The sequence below is a fragment of the Ambystoma mexicanum genome, chromosome 2q, assembly GCF_040938575.1.
Source record: "Ambystoma mexicanum isolate Mex_15411 chromosome 2q, UKY_AmexF1_1, whole genome shotgun sequence".
NCBI lineage: Eukaryota > Metazoa > Chordata > Amphibia > Caudata > Ambystomatidae > Ambystoma > Ambystoma mexicanum.
The window spans coordinates 1278115945-1278133862 of NC_090924.1; the positions used below are offsets into that span (position 1 = coordinate 1278115945).

Here is a 17918-nt window from a genome sequence, read left to right on the forward strand (position 1 = left end):
TATGGTTATAAAGAGGGCAAGCAACATACAGATACACACACGCACACACTGAACATATATACCCTTGCCCATAATAGTAGATAGTATTACCCCTACATTAAAATGTTACTTGCCTTCTTTCAGATTGTTTGACAGGAGGTCGTTACATAGGAAAAAGGGGTGGTGAAAAGTCAGGTGAAACAGCATTTCACTTTCAGAATTTGCTACTCAGTGCCAGAGCAAGAGAGGTTGCCTACAGACCACTGGACACAGACCCTGGAGGAAATTAATATATCACAACTTTAGCACAAACGCACATGCATAGTCCCATAAACACACACACACACACACACACACACACACACACACAACAGACTGGCAACAGCCCCTAAACAAAATCAATAGATAACACACTCAGCTCCATAAAGCTAGACCACCAAAACACATACTCAATCTCGTAAAAACACAGACAATCAAGGGATCACATGCTCATTTTACACAAATATACATTTAGGTAATAAGAGAATGCATTCATCGCCATAATGAAAACCCCACACACACGTATAGGCTGTTCTCTTTACATAAGGTACACTAGTTAGAAACATTATGTCCTGCTAAAATGCAATATAAGAGAACAAAGAGTGCATATCATTTCTGTAATCTATTTGGAGTTTTTTCAAGAAAAACAGAAGGGATTGTGTTGTAAATATATATAAGAGTAACTGGATTTTTTGGGGATTATATAAGTGGAAGAGAGCTAATAATACCTTGAATTCACGGGCTCAAGAGAGACGAAAAAGGGCACACGCTATAGCTCCATATTAAAGTATTAAGGATTCCTAAAGGCAGTATGTGTCAAACTCCCGTAGGGGGTAATAAAGAGGAGAATACATTCACTAAGGCAGTGGAGGAAGTCGCACGTAAGGTGATACATTGAAAGTGCGCATTTGTATGGGGTTGTGTCCAGACTAATACATATAAAACCATAGTAAAACATTAAAATTAAAGTGCTTATGAGAGGTTCCTAACCAAAAGATTGACCTCCATTAGGGGGAGTAAAATCAAAAATGAAATAAAGAAAATAACTTGAAAATATAAATACTAAAGCAACAATATAATACAAATTGATAGGTGTAAATGAAGGAACAAAAATAACATAATTGCAGAAGATTTATGAAAAAGGTGTGGATAAAATATTCAGATTTTTGGATAAATAAGCTGCCATTGATTATGCCTGCTCAAATTGATCAGGGTGGTATGTTTGATAAAATAAAGATAAGAATAAAATGCCAGACAAGTATTGACAGTCGAGATGGATTTATCATGAGAGAACGTCCACCAGTACACAAAACTTAATATGAGAGTAAGTAACACGAACATTATTTTATGTATATATGTGTTTATGATAAAAATGTTGATTAAATATTAAAGTGAAAAAGGTGTAATTTTTGGAAGCACAAGAGTAATGTATATATGACCTTAGTGGAGTATAGTGATACAATTGTAACAAATATTATGAGAAAAGTTAAGTTCTAGTGGACGAATAAAAATAGAAAAATGGGTACTCAGTTAAAATGGCTGCAAATCTCAGAATCCCACAAAATGTTTAGAAAAACTGAGAACACAGCAATTAAGTGTTTTGTGCAGAAATTGGAGTGTATTTGAACAGAAGCCAGTATGAGGTGATTTAGCATCAAATGAGAGAATATACACTATTTTCACGGTGCTGTTTTGCAAGTGAAACCTGGCACAACAGGCTGGAAAATAATCTAATAGAGAGCCAGACAGCTTTTCTATGTCCCGAACATTGTGTGCTAACGAAATCTGTAACAAATTAGTAATTCTCAGAAACCCGTTCAGAATTGCAACATTTATCGCATGGTCAAGTGAAATTCGGCAAATTACCTAGTTTTGCTAATTTGCATAAGGAGTCATGTGTCTCAGAACTGCCATTTTAAAATTGCTTGCCGTCCAGGAAAAATGGGGAAATAGCAAGTCATCCTAAACAGGAAGTGTTTTTGTCGAATGGGACATCAATGGTAATTTGAACTATTAGTAGGATGACCAATAAAAGTGTTAAAAAGTAAGGTCCAGATTTGAATAAACATATTGTGCAATCCTGTATCTGCTATAAAGAGTGTGTTTAAAACGATCAGGGTTGAGTTCCTGCATTTTTGACTGACCAACTGTAGCTGGTGTGATGGCATCCAACTGACTGAGAATAAACCTTGCTATTGTGAGAAACCAGGTAGACCTTGTGAATCCCTTATTCAGGTTGCCAGGGAACGGCTATTGCTCTCAGGGCCTAAACTTGGGGTGCACGAGTGAGGCAGGATCACCTGGGTAGGGGAGCCCGGGGTTGTGCCCGGGGAAATACCTCAGCTGAGATGTGGTATTATGCCAGAGAAGAAGAGGACGAGATCTTGAAGACCTTTGTAGGTTGTACCACATCTGTCTCCCTTCCTCTCTATAAATCTCTCTTGCCCAAATCCCATAACACTTCTGCATATAACAAATTCTCTAGGATCCCAAACCCTGTTGCTCCCAGAAACTCTCTCTCCCAGACCCCCTGTTTTCTGGTTCCTTACCCAAATACTCCCAATCATTCTTCTCCACGTCCCTCTGCTTATTCTTTCCCGAACACCCAGTCTACTTTAGCAAAACACTACCGTTCCCACAATCCCACTGGTTCATTTTATGATAATAAACCCAGTAATTCCCATTTATTTCCCAAACCCTACTAATCTCATCCTTCTGAGGTGTTTAACCCCCCAGGTACGAGGATTGTAATTCCATATAACACTGTCTTACCCCACAAAAGACAACGAACTAATGATAAAACTGTTTTTCTGACATGACCAAACCCAAGGGTCAGGCAATTGACCAAAAACGCACATACCCGACGGCCCTTTCCCTTCCTCACAGGGATAAAAGGAGGAGCACAAAAGCACAATACGAGCAAGGCACACCACACATCGAGAGAGCAAACTCAGCACTGCAGTTCAAGAGAAGGAGAAACACAGGGCAAACCAAGAGGGTGACAAGGGGAGAAGCGACCTTGCCCTTGCGGGCCAAGGTCTGTGAAACTTCTGCAAAATGAATTGTAAGGCCGCAATGTCAACGGTACCCGGGTGTCAGGATCCCATGGCACTTTTCTACATTTTCCAAGAGACATTTCACTAGAAAACATTCAATAAGGAGATTTCATCATCACAAATATATGTAGGAGTATGGTTGAATGATGTTTGAGTGTTGGATCTGAATTTAACATCTTACTATTTACCTAAGTTTCCTTAATGTTAAATAATTCAGGAAGTGCCTATTGTCCCAAGCCAAGATGGAGGGTCAGTTCCACAACAGTGATTGGAGGAGAAATGCTGTGAGGTAGTTTGGAACATTCACCAAGATTCTATACTGCCTTTTATTCCAGTTCCTTAGAGGAAGGTTGCAGTTATTTAGTTCTGTAGAAAATGTTACTTTAATGATCTATAGAAACTTTATTATAAGAAATATACTTCAGAGAAGATAAGATACTTCAAGAAGGACTCATTCAGTGTTCAAAGGACAATATCTTTATAGATGAAGCAAGCTAAGTCAAATTGAGAAACCATTTTTATTCTGTTATCAAGTAGATATATCTACAGATTGAGTCAAGAAGTTAATTGAAAAAGAATTTTGAAACTGTTTCTTTTACAAGTTAAGAACTTTCATGTGCTAATTTTCTCGTGTTATTTACCGGCTGGTAATAGTAACGTTCGTTTTTCTGTAATTGCGGCTGCACTTGCATTTTTGTTTCTTTAATAGAAATTGAAATTTAGAATAAGGTTTATTTTGTGCTAACAGTGTTATAATATTTCTTTAACAATACTAACTAAACGAAATCTTTATTTGAATACCTCGCGTGCGCGTGAGTTTTGTTATAGTTAACTTTAGAGTAAAGGACCTGTTGGCGTGTATCGTACGTCCTTCAGTGTGTTGCTTTACTTCCTGGTTGTGACGTATCGTATCCACGTCTTTTTCGTGTGTGGTTTCATGAAGCCTTACCGAGCGTCTGAGGGTTTAGGTTTCAGCGTTGTCGAGTCTGCAGTAATTAGTGCGCGGTTCATCTGAAAGCGCGGTTCTTCATCAGAGAGCGTGGTTCGGTCATCCGAGTGCACGGTTCATCTTCAAACAGCGCGGTTCGGTTTTCTGAGTGCGTGGTTTATCTTCTGAGAGCGCGGTTCATCTGAAAGCGCAGTTCTTCATCAGAGAGCGCGTTACTTCACCATATTGCGCGGTTTCCTTCTAGTGCGCGGTTCTGTTGGCCTTGTGTTTATTTTGTTGCTATTTTTGAGAGCACATCATCATTCAAAGATTTTTCGTATCTTCATTGGAGTTGAAGGTATGATTACGCTATTTCCTGATAACTATAAGTAGCGTGTTTCAAATCAACATGGGTTCATCAACTAATTGAACTTGCTAAAGAAAAAGAAGAATTCAGAGAAGTTTATTAAAGATTCAGAAAGAAAAAATACTTCGCTATCATTATTAAGCCTATCAGCTATCAAGCACCTTTTTCAATTAAGAATTTGTAAAGAATCCATAGTTTAAGGCTGTAAATAGTAATATTAAAAGGGTAATAATTGTGTTTAGATTTTCACAGACACTACACTGATGAATCATCTATCCAGTAATCCAGTTCCGGATGGAAAATCAGAAGTCAAGAGATGTACATAGAAAACCAGTGAAAATCTGCTGTTTTGTTATCCATTCCCCTTTCCCCTTGGGTTTGCCAGTTTAGTAATTATATCTTTTGAGAGATTGTTGAGTTGGCACACCTTGGGGGTCTGGTGGGCCAGCATCACTCCTGCAGGAACCTTCAAGACTGGACCTTGACACCGGGACCCTCCTCCACTGATAACCAAGCCGGGGAGAGACACTGGTCTCTGTGGTAACAACCTTGACTCCAGAGAGAAGAAAAGCCAAGCAGTTCATCACAGCTGGTGACTCGAGGGAAGAGCAGATAAGAAATCGAACTGTTGAATGAAAGTAGCAAACAGCGAACTGAATTGTGAAAGAGTATAAAGAACTGTTGATATTAAAAGGGGGGAAAACCAGCAACAGAGGAGTCCAGCACCACGTGGGTGCTCACTCAGGAAACTCTGGGCGATTACCCGATTGTTGAAACTACCGTTACCAGAAGGCCTTGGGAAAGACGCAAAGTGGGTCAAAAGTCTTTGACCGACAGAATATTGTGAAGCACCGAAGGGGGATGCTGATAAACAGAGAAGTTTAAAGTCCCGATATACAGTGTGTTGACAAGAGTGAACCCGGCAGAGGGATGTCCACAGTGAACTGTTTAAAAGGACATTAAGATTCATGAATTTCACAGATGAAAATTTCATTGAAAGCCATAGTGAACCCAATGGAGGGAGGCAAATAGTTCAGTAGGATCTGAGACCGGAAGAGGGGGAGCAAAGGTTAAGAAGCCAACACCCGACCCGTGAATGCAACAAAGAAAAGTACAAGAGGGAAAGTCAGAGTGAACCCAACAGAGAGAAGCTAATATTTGAGAGGGGTCTGAACACGAAAGAGGGGGACCCAGGGGCAAAGAGCTATCACCCAAATCCAACAAGAGAAGAACTCTAGAACATTTTGTTGAACTTTTGTTTTGTACTTTGAACCTGTCAGGCCCTCGGGAAAAAGAATACTTAACTACGGAAGGTCTTGATATCATTAAGAACTTTTGTGGATCTGGGCCTGGAAGAGGGGGACCTAGGGGTGAAAAGGCATCATCCAAAGCACAAACAGAAAGGAACTTTTGTTTATTTTAAAACCCATCAGGTCCTCGGAGCAAAGAGACTTTTTGTAGAAGAGACATAACCACTGAAGGACTTGATTGCTGAGAGAGTAACTGTTGGCTCGTGCTGGGAAAGCTCAAGCGTGTGCTGTGCTCCCAAATCCTACCTTGTCCTGTGCTGAAAACTTGGGCGAGGGAGATACTGACTACCACATCCTGACTTATTGTGAACCCTTCCTTCTTTCTTAAGAACATTATCCCACACTTCTTTTTGTATTTAGCGCAAGTATTGGCAATAGGTGTTTAAGTATAAGCTCTTTAATTTTGACAAGACGCCACTCAAACTTGGTCATTGTTTGTTGGTCGAAGCTTGCTCCCATCTTTGACTTAGGTTTAGATTAGGCGTTTTTCCAACCTACCTATACAGTTTAATAAACACCCTTGAACTGTGATCACTTGTGCCTGTCTTTACTGTTGCCACAATGAGTTCCTTGCACTGTGTGTGTACAGATCCCGTGCCTGGGCTTTTTAGAGGTATGACTGGCCTGGGGCCTTTGGTACACTTCATTATTGCCAGTTAGCTCAAAAAGGTCTGGTTGTATCATGCCGTTTTTGCACTGCACCGCCTGGTGCCATAATGCTCATCAAGCACTGTAAAACCAGATTCCATTTGACAAATTCTCTTTTGCACAGTGAGCATGGTGCAATGTCACAAAGGCAAAACACAGATGTTGTCCAATCACAAAATAAAACAAAATCCATAAGTTAGAATTTTTAAAAAAACGTAGAAATCAACAATATAATTCACTTGTATGACTCTCAAATACAGCACACAATAAATAAAATAACACACTCCTTTAACACGTCATAAAATGAACAAAACCATACAATGGCAATCCGGAACTCTTGATGGCCATCTGATTCATATGGAGATGTTTAAATTATTTCTAAATGTTGCATATTCATTGCCTGCCACAGACACAGGCTCACTTAAGAATGCAGGCTTCCGTGTGAGCCGCAAAGCTCTAAAGTATCGCGAGAACTGGCAGCGTGAAGAATTTCCTTTCATATTGCACTACCCTTTCACAGGTAGACCTAACTTCCATGCCAGTACCAGGGCGTGCCCGACCATGCGCGCCGGAAAGTCATGTATACCTCAAATGGTACGCCATAGGACAGCCCTTTTGTGTGCTAGGGTCCGCAATATTGCAATGTGCACCTGCTGACGTACTGAGCAAATCGTTTTTGTTACATCAAGGAGCTTAATATGTATGTGGAGAAGAAACTCAGATTTCGGAATTCTTATGTACCCCTACGCACTTGTCATACCTGTGAGAACCCATCCTCCGTGATGAAGTACTCATGCACTAAGGGAGACGTAAGGATTCAAGGGCACATTGGGGTAGACTCAGGTTGCACTGTCCTGCCTACTCTCTACTGAAGTACTCATTGAGGATTAAAAATAAAAATAAGCAACACAAATACCTGAGTTGTGTAGTGAAGTACTGCACTAGTTTTTCTCTGTAGTCCAACATAATGTCTTGCCCTTCATCCATATACTGCAGTCGGACAGCTTCCCAGGCCTAAAAAAACAACAAAAAAACAATTGCCCGTAGTCAACTCCCCATTTTCTTCAGAAATCTTGAAAGTGCCTTTAGCTAAAGAAGTTAGTTGAAATGCTTTCACACCAAACTTTGGGAATTGTCCTACATGCATCTTACAGTAGAGCACACCAGGGTGCTCATTTTCTGCAAATGAGTCATTTGGCAGCAGGGAGCCATTGCGTGTTGACATACAAGTATGTGGCTCTTCGCCGCCAAATATTTGTCATTTGCACGCCGGAGTCCAAAAGTACAGGCAAAAGGTGGCGTACATATCAGCAGCCTGATTCATGGAATTATTTGCGTGAAAAACGAAGATTTGCGCGCCTTTCTGCCCGAAAATCCCTGTTTGAAGTATGGGTATTTTCGGGCAGAAAGGTGCGCAAATTTGCATTTAATTACGCAAATAATTCCATGAAATCAGGCAGCAGACCTGCCTAACCACCAGGGTCGTCCTGGAGCCTCTGGATTTTCATACTCTTCTACTGGCCTCCAGGGAAGAGCAGGAAACCGCAGGGATTTTTAGGGCTGCAATAAGATGCAGTGGCTGTTTTATGCTCAAAAGGGATCAAAGGAAGCAATGCTATGAGAGACGCTGTGCATGCTGCTCAGAACCCCCACTGGGGCATTTAAACACTTTACAGATCCTTGTTAATGGTCAATGATAAGAAGTGAGGGAGGCATTAGTAATTTTGCTTCAGAAAGACTAAATCAAGCTCCTGCTAAATATCAATTGCTGTACCTTAGTTAAAGACAAACCGTCTCATATTTTCCATTTTGTATTCTTATTTGACACAAACAAAGAAGAAATGTCTCAAATTGCAGGCATATGTTAGACCTTGCAGCAAAGAATCTACAGTGCTTGGGGATGCCGCCACTAGATTGTAACCCCTGGATGTTGTGTGTGCCCAATAGCAACATGTAAAGTGCTTGGTTTCGAAGGGGAAATACTTCTGCGTCGAGGCCCTTTGTAATTCAAGGCGAGTATAAAACTTAATTGCTTGAAATCACGAAGAAGTCTTGAAGTTGTTCAATTTCACATTTACTTTGGTTTCACATTCCATGGGGTCCAGGTTCATTGCAATCTCATGTTCAATAGTGTCCAAAATGATTTGATTAGTTGAGTTCAAAGTGTTCAACCTCACACTTGTAATACAATCGATGTGATCCAAATGTTTAGAGTAAAAAAAAAAATATGAGGGGTCTCCCTCAATAGGGTCTTCATTGTTCAGCTTTGTAAGGTTCACTTAGAATGTAAATCCAAAGTTTCTTCAGCTTGTTTTGAGTTCAATAAGTATTCCACCTCAACGTGTTTCTCACCACAATATTATCTGAAAATGTTCAGATATTTAAAGTGTCTGATTTGACTAATTTGGTACCACTATCTATTTAGACTGATTTAGTTTCAGTGCCACATATGCTCCTGGCTATTTTGAGAAACCCAATTTGATGTGGGTAGGGTCAATATAAAAACCTTTAAAGACGCGAGTGAATATTTTTTTAATAGTTAAGCACATTCACAATCAGATGAGTTTGTGTGTCTCTGGAGCATTACAGTACTACTGTGAATGTATTTCTGAGTTTGTAGCATGCACATCCACTGCATATGTATAATACACAAAATGAACATTTGAAAGATGATCCATGTTGCAAAGGAGGGATAATGCATAGGTAAGGCTACACGACTCCACCTATTTTATCCCCCTTTACTACATGTTCACTGTTCAAAAATGCTCTTCTAAACAGTGCAACCTCCAACTTTTCTGAGAAAGAAGAGACCTCTCAACATATGGGTCATGAGTACTGCTGAACGTGCCAAAGAAAAAAAAACATTATTTCGTATTGTGGAAATTATCAAACAAACTCGGGGATCAATCAAACAGCCTTGCTTTGTTGCAGATTAACTGGCAGACCAGTCGCTGCCGTGCTGCTCGAGAGTATTGGTTTAAACGAGATGTGTTTGGTAACCAGGAAGAGAGATTGGGCTGGAGATTAGTTTGGCAAGGAGTTCCGTGTGATACAAAGATTTAGTCCGAGCAGATAGGTTGCTTACATGAGCGTGAGAGCTTCAAACAGTAAATGATCTGCAGCAAAGGAAGGCAGTTTGATTGATCCCTGCAGAAGGATAGGCTACATCCGAAACGCGTTGGAAGAGGGGAATAGAAGATGGAGGAAAATCTTTACAAAGGACGGGCGATTTGGAATATTCATATAATGCCGGAATGATGCAATGTTTCATAATTTCTATGATGGAAATGTAAATATTATTATGTTGGATAGTATGTATTATGAAGAACAATGAGTTTACACAATATACATATTTAATGTAAATTGTATTTTGAATTTTGGTTTATGAGAAACCGTCTAATTAGCTAAAGGCTTTTTGTGGTTTGAGTGCGCTTGGCTTCCGCAGTAGAAATAATGTTTTTTTTCTTAGGTTAGTTCTGGTCCTTTGAGCCAAGGCCTTACACAGCTGCACCAGAACCGTATTAATCAAATTGACCTTTTTCAAAATAATTCAATTGGTTGTGCATCCCTACAGATTTATTTTTCTACTGCTGAACGTGAGCATGCTTGCTCAAGGCAGGTTGATTATTTTGAGATGGCCATATATCATGTTCATGATACAGCAGCATGGCTGAGAAAGAATTCTGTAACTAGCGTAATTGGTTACCTGAAGATGTTGAAACTTGAGTAATCCACATCCATAGGTCAAAAGAAACATTTTACTCAGGTTCTGGATCAGGAAAGTCAACACTGGCCAAGACAGTTCCGGGAAGAGCTCCATCAGCTCGGACTCACTCACTCCATTGTGGCTGACATGAATAAGGCACAAAACCTAAAGTGTAAAGGAAAGAAGTGTATCATGAGAATATCTCTGCAATATAGGTGTACATAAGTAACAGTCAATCAAATTAATACGTTTTTAAAAATCAACCATATGTAGATATTAATGGAAAAACAAACACGTTAATTTTGTGTATAGCACAGTCTTAATCAACGCACTTGGATGAATTTAGTCCACATTCAAGTTTCACGATTAAGAACAAGTCTTCCAGTGCAGAGCAAGCCTCATCACATCACTTGTTAAAGCATTAACCCTGGTCAGGCAAGTGAAGACAGAATACAAACTTGGTGCTCATCTCATTCCTGATAGCACAGTTGAAACTTCAGTCAAGGTAACTATTGTAAAGCTGGATACTGGATGAAAAGATGACAGAAGGCTTGTCAAAGTATTCATTTAGTTTAATCCATTATCATGGCAAGACTGCGGCTCACACTTAGCAGGTCATCTGTCAACTGCCTTTCAGAATACTTATTCTTAACCCACAACAATTCTACGAGGTCTAATGCTGATGTCATTACATTGCACATTCTAGGAAAGTAAAACCTATTTACAGAGAAAGCATTTTAACTATTTTCATACATTATTAACTCGAAATCACATTGCATAAAGTAATTACCTTTACAACACACCTCCTCTCCTAGAGGCTTCCATTTTCTTTATCATCATAAGATGTCATGCATACTTTGCTATCCTGTCTTTGTTCCACACTTCACCATCATATACTCTCGCCCCATTCCCATAGTCCTTCACTGTCACTTTGACAGAACATCACACTTCTTTTCTTTCCTTGCTAGCAACACCTTTACCTTGTCACCTCTTTCAAACTTCAGCAACGGCCCACTCATCTTCTTGCCATATCTGTCTTTGGCTACTTCACCACACCTCATCATGCAATCTCTCACCAACCATGAATCCACTCTGACCAGTGTGGATCTTCCTAGCCAGCCTGGCTTAAGCAGAGTGTTGGGTCTCCTACCCCTGAAAAGTTCAAAGGAGTCACTACTGCCGTCCCATGTTGTGTGATCCTGTATTGAAAAAGCCTCTGCACTAGATCCTCCTTCCAATTCTCACCACTGGCCACAGCCATACCATTCCATCCATAATGGTCCCGTTGAACCTCTCAATGCACCCATTACTTTGGGGCTGGTATAGAGAGGTCCACTTATGTTTTATCCCCAGTGACTTAAGCCATGTTTCAAACTGTAAAGATGTTAACTGAGGCCTATTATCACTGAGCAGTTTTGCGGGAAAACGTTCTTGCAAAACCACTCCCTCCAGAAATCCAATCACGGTGGCACTACTAATATCTCTCAAGACTCCAACCTCGGGCCACTTGGACATCAGATCTACAGCTACGATCACATAGTTATCTCTCACTCGTGGCAAATTAAGTTGACCCAATAAATCAATGGCCACGACTTCCCAAGGCACCCTCAGCACTTTTGGCACCATCATGGGAGCTGTCCTGGTTTTCAGAACCTTGTCTCTCTGCAAATGATACAATGCTCCACACTACCTTCAAAATCAGAACCCATTTGTGGGCACCAGATATCTGCTCTAATAACTGATTTGGTCCTAGAGATGCCCATATGGGCCTTGTGTCCTTACTTGATCATAGTCTTTCGTGTCTGCAGGAACCAACAATCGCTCACCTTTACAGACTCACAGCCTCATCACGAGTTGAGCTTTATGCAGGCGCCATTTCTGCTGAGCGGAAATAGCGTTACCACCATGAGCCGTGGCACAAATAGTGCAGCATCACAACTATGCGGGTACACACACACAGCCCCAGCAGTAACGCTAATTGCGCCGGATAGCGGGCTACTGCCCGAAAACCCAGCGCTAATAGCGCTACCGCCAAGCGCCAGCGCAATTAGCGCACGCTATTAAGATCGGTGGGAAATGTGTCATCACTGGAACTGAAAACACTGCAGCAACCATTTTGGAAATCACATTCCATCAGAAATCAGAGCGCCTGGCAGCCATCCACACTTCCAGACCATCCAATATGTCTCAGGGGAGGACAAGAGGAAAGGCCGCCCAAGATCATCTGAGAAAATCTAAGTACACAGAGGCAGAACTCATTGTCCTGGTGGATGAGGTTGTGGTCCACCATGCCGAGCTATATGGAGCCAGGCAGAAGACAGGACAGCATGGACACAGGGGGATGTTCTCCACCTGTACTGGACCTGAAACCCTGGGATTGAAAAATGTAGCACCGTAATAGGCACAGAGGGCGTTGAGGGAGTTGGCGAATCAGAGGCGGGTGCTGGCACCCAGGAGGCTGATGGAGAGTCAAACCCCCTCCCCGTCCCCTTTGCATGTAACTACAACAGCTGAGCACAGCATCACTCAGTGGAATTACCCATGAGCAGGGCACTGCAACTGGGGGCAGGGCGTGGGAGCCACCACAGACACCTACGGCAGCCCCATGTGCCCGTGCACCAATGACACCCCTGTGAGCCACAGCAGTGGGGTTGGCAGCCAAGGGACTCATCGAAGCACCAGACACCACACAGCCATGGCTGGGGCACAGCAGTGACCTATCGTGACGTGGCAGTGACAAGTACCAGACCCACCCCTCAATCATCATGCGTATCAGTCAAGTTGTGAATGGGGACCTGATGCATGCAAGGAATTATGCGGCTATGTCACCAATGCACTTCTGCCGTGCCACCACAAATTACTAGTCCTGTACATGTACACAGTGATTTTGTGGTAGGTGTTCCGTGGCGTATCCATGATGCCCGCCCATGGGCCATGGGCTGTTGCACGGGTGGACATGCTGTTAGGTGCTGTGCCACATTCAAGATGCATTGTGGTACATGTAGTCTGATGCGTCATTGTGACGGCAGCGGTGTGCGTCAATCACCATGTGTGTGGCCAGGTGTGTCATAAGTATGCATGCACCCTTGGATGCCCCCCATCGATGGTGCAGGGGCTGGATGGGGCTGCCATTGCCTCCTCTTAACATGCAATGCTTCCTGTGGCTGTCCCCCCCTATTTATTCTTGTGCTTCAGCATGCATGTGTGGCAGGGTTTGTACTCACCCACTATCCAGATCTGTTGTCCTCTGTGCCTCACCATGTATCCCAGCAGTGTGCTGTTGCATAGGACTGCATGCATTGAGACGTGGGTAGATCCTGGGTAGCGGGCACATCAGTGGGTTATGATGAGGTGAGTGCCACAGGTCATCTGCACGTTCATGGAGTGGTAGGGCTTGCGGTTTCTGTTTACTACCTCATGGGTTTAGGGCACTACCAAGGCAACCTGGGTGCTGTCAATGGCTGTTATCACATTGGGCAGTTGTGTGGTGGCATAAAAGTGTGCCCTCATGCCATTCACCTGGGCCTGGAAGGTGGGCAGTGCAATGTGTTGGTTGTCATAGCGCAGAAGGGCATTCAGCACCCGGCCCAGGAATGCGCTGAATGTTGACTGTGCCATGCCATGCATCATGGCCACTGAGTTCTGGAAAGTGCCACTCCCCAGAAACTGCAGGACTGCCACCAGCTTCACCAGTGGGGTGCATGGCTGTACGGATGTTAATCCTGTTCCCAATTTCTTCATGTATAGTGGCCAGCAGCTCAGCGATGGTCTCCCTGTCCAGGCGGTACTCAGTTACCAACTGGGTGTCACTGAGGGCCCAGTGTGATGGCCTGACCATGGGGATAGGTGCTCACCTTGCTGGGACTGGTCTCCTCCTCCTTCGCCCCTTCCCCCCTAAACCCCATGTGCCCTGGCCTGGTTGTCCTGCATCTGAAGGGTCAGGCGCAACCTGAGCAGCTGCCTGTCCCAGCCAAAATAACGGCAGCATAGTGTTGGAAACAGTGTTTGGGGCCTGGGTGAGTCTTCTATAGCTCTCTGGTGTGCATTGTGTTCACCTTTGGCTTGCTTCATGGAACCTGGGTTCATTTACCTCCTGCTGGAGGTAATTCTCAGCTGTATTAGTGTCGTTTTTCAGCGCTAGTACAGCTGTGTTGTGTTGTGTTGTCAGCGCCATTAGCGCCAGCTGTAATAGCGCCGGCTGCAAATGCGCTGGTATGTTTTGGGTCCAGCGGTATTTGCACCGACTCGTGATCCAGCGGAGCAGTATTGGCGGCACTAATACTGTTACCGCCAGATTTAAGGCCTACTGCCCAACTCATGATGACGCCCAAAATCTTCCGGCACACATTTAATTTTTGATCCGGCAAAAAATCCTTGGGTCAAAATTGTCAATTCTTCGTAACATGACACTGTCACAACACCATTTTTCATTGATGAAGCGTTCCACCAGCTGATAAACTTCATTGCTGTGACATGCCCATCTACTTGGATTAAACAACACACTCTTTCACAACAAAAATGATCCCTCCATCGAAATCCTCAACATCACCAGCATCTTCCTCAACCAAAGCATTGCGCAACAACCCATCAGCAACAACATTCTTTCTACCCTCTGTGTGCTATACCACAAAATTCAAACCTTGTACTTTAGTCACCCATTTTACAATATGCCTGGAAACTCTGTCTAATCCTCCTTTGTTAAAAATGTTCACTAAAGGTTTGTCATCTGTCCTTAGAATGAGAGGCCTACCAAATAAGTAAACTCTGAACTTCATCACTGCGCACAATACTGCCGGTGCCTCTTGCTCGATAACCAAATATCTCTTTTCAACATCTTTAAGCGTCCTAGAGGGCAAGGCAATAGTGCTCATCCTCCCTGCTGAATCCTCTTGCATCAGAACTGCCCGCAGACCGAACTCACTGGCATCGGTATTAACAATGGCCTTAAGTTCACTCCTAAAACCACTCAATGGAGCCATAATCAATTGACTCTTGACCGACTGGAATTCATGCAAACGTTCAGAGGACCATTCAAACTTGACGCCATTCCTGATGAGTCTCCTAAATGCATGTGTGCCACTAGCCAAGCCATTCACACATTTGGCATAGTATTCTACTAGACCAAGAAAACATGCCAGTTCATCTTATTTTTCAGAGCAGGCATCTCTGCTACGGCCTTAATCATGCTGACTTTTGGTGTAATTCCATCTCCAGATAAATTGTGTCCAAGATTTTCCACTTTACTCTGCCGAAAACAAAACTTTTCAAGAGTGAGTGTGAGGTCCGGCACACCCAACTTCTCCAAAACTACTCGAAGTATGTCATCATGTTCCTTGACATCACATCCCCAGATCAAAATCTCATCTTGCTAACATTTGACTCCTGAAAGGTTACCCAGAAGGTGTGCACAACCTTTTAAAAAAATACTTGCTGCCAAAATCAAACTGAATGGCATACACACACATCTAAAACATCCCACACATAAAAGTAGTGATATCCAATGATTCAGGGTGCAGAGGTATCTGATGATAGGTTGATTTTAAATCGAGAAGAGAATATACTTTAGCTCCAGACAGATCCGAAATCAATTCATCTAGTTTTGGCAGAGAAATCTTTCAGCGATCACGTTTTTGTTTAAACCTCTCAAATCGATATAGTATCACAGCCCCATTGGCTTTCCTTGCTACGACAATGGGACTTACCCATTCTGATGACTCCACTGGTTCAATCACTCCTTCCTTCACCATTCCTTCAAGTTCTTTCTCCACCACTTTCCTGAGGGCTAAAGGTACAGCTCTCACTTTCGCCACAACAGGAATGGCATCATTTCTCAATCTGATTTTATACATAAATTGCTTAAGATACCCTACTTTATTGGCAAAATTCTGTGGTACCCATGATGAAATGTCTTTATTCATGGTAAGACATTCATCAACATCTTCATCCACTTTAAGCCCACTTTCCTTGTTATTCACCGCAGACTCGTCCACAACTGACGTATACACTGGGTGCTCCGCATTGGAGTCAAGCTTGATTCTTAATGCCGCTTGACTACTCCATGATAATAAATCTCCCCCAACATTAGTTACATAGACCTTGCCTCTGGCGGTTCTCCCTTGAAACCTGAGTTCGGCATGTGTTTTCCCAATAGTGTGGATAGGATTCTCTCTATATGTATTGGCTTTGACAGCATACATTACCAAATGTCTCTCGCAATAAGATTCTAATCAGCACCGCTATCTATTATCTATTAACATCAGTACTTCAACACCATTAACAGTGACTAATTCTCTAGGTTTCTTCAAACTCACTCCCATCACAGCATTCACTACCCTACTCACCCTCACACCACCATAATACTCAGAATCTGAATCTCTCTGATCTCTGGGGTCCCTTTCCTTCCAAAGCTCCTTTCTAACCCTGTAGTCAGATCATCTAATCATAACTGGTTACGTATATGTTTATCATAACAATATCAACAAAACTGACATTTAATTGCTATCCCTCTCAAGGCAGTGACAATCTTCTATTGTCTCTCTATTCTTCCGTTTTCTCATACCAAAGTGGTATCTGGCCAAAATCGTATTCTATGCAACTTAATAATGCTAATCTAATTTAGCAATGCTGACATCAAAACTGTTCCACGTGCCTACATTTAAAGGCTGAACAGGTTCCGGGAGCCTTTTGAATACCTCTTGCATGCCCTAGACAATGGTATAACAATGCATCTTTCCCATCTACTGCACTATTTGTCCCATAAACAGCCAGCACAAACTGCATGAAATCCTCTTTCCAGTCTTTCCATTTTATCACCGGCTCCCCAGGTTTCGGCAAAAACAGAGCTGGCCCTGGAATATTAACCATGGCAAAACTTTTAAGGAAGTATGAGATAAGGGACGCGCGTACTGCATCACCTGATGAATGTCGACATTCCTAGTAAGTTCTTCTGGAGAGCAGAGAGTGCCATTAGGGAATTCTTATGGGGAGGAAAACGAAACAGGATTGCGCTGAGCACTCTTCAGAGAGACTACATCAATGGAGCGATTAAGGTGTCCAATTTTGAGTTATACTATTTATCGGGACAGCTGCAGTTTGTTATCGACTGGTTGGCAGACGAGACATCACTGGACACGCAGCTCCTGCAGCCTTGGGTGGAACCCTATTAAGGTACTTTGGGTAGAGAAATGGAGCTTATCACAAGAACCGCACTTACTAACTGTTAAGATGGATTTCTGAACTCTGACCTGGTGGGCAGAGGTTCAGAAGGCGAGCCTGGTTTCTTGGAACAGGGTAACCTCGGGACAAGCCAGACCAATCAAGATAGCATTGGCAGCGGTCAAGACTAGATCTCAGGAGGGGTCTGGGTGACTGAAAGACCTCAATGAGCACACAGAGTAAAGGAAACTTACAGATCACTCCCATTCAGGTGTGTGTATATATATATATATATATATATGACAATGCATTACTTACCGTAAAAGCATTTCTGATGGTTGTATCTGCTTAGATTCACATGCTGTGCATAGTCAGACATCCAGTGGTCACTGCGGAGTATTGCATTTTGTTTTTCGTAGTCGAAAAGGGGACGTCGACAAGGCGTGCCTGTAACACTATCCCTATAGTGACGTGCAGTGTACCCACAATCCCTCATGTGTTGAGGTCCCTCTGTTTGTATTTATTCTGCCCTGAGGGAGCCTATTAGACGTGAGTGAGTACAGAAAAGAGAGATATAGAAGAAAGTCTATGTTTCTTCCATCCGAGCGGGGAGGAAGGGTGGGCGCATGTGAATCTAAGCAGATACAACCATCAGAAGAACAAGTTACTTTCTTACCTGGTAACGTTCTTTCGATGGGATGGTCAGACGACGTATTCCATATCTATGACA

General features: G+C 42.6%; 1 protein-coding gene across 1 annotated transcript in view; it reads right to left on the reverse strand.

The window, feature by feature from the left end:
• The window catches only part of NPHP3 (nephrocystin 3), a 1212810-nt gene that overhangs the window by 307267 nt on the left and 887625 nt on the right, over nt 1-17918 (reverse strand). Inside the window, exons 18-19 of the mRNA XM_069648695.1 lie at nt 10034-10198; nt 7244-7341 (exon numbers count right to left, since the gene is read on the reverse strand). Coding sequence (XP_069504796.1) covers nt 7244-7341; nt 10034-10198 — 263 coding nt within the window. The remainder of the gene's footprint in view (nt 1-7243; nt 7342-10033; nt 10199-17918) is intronic.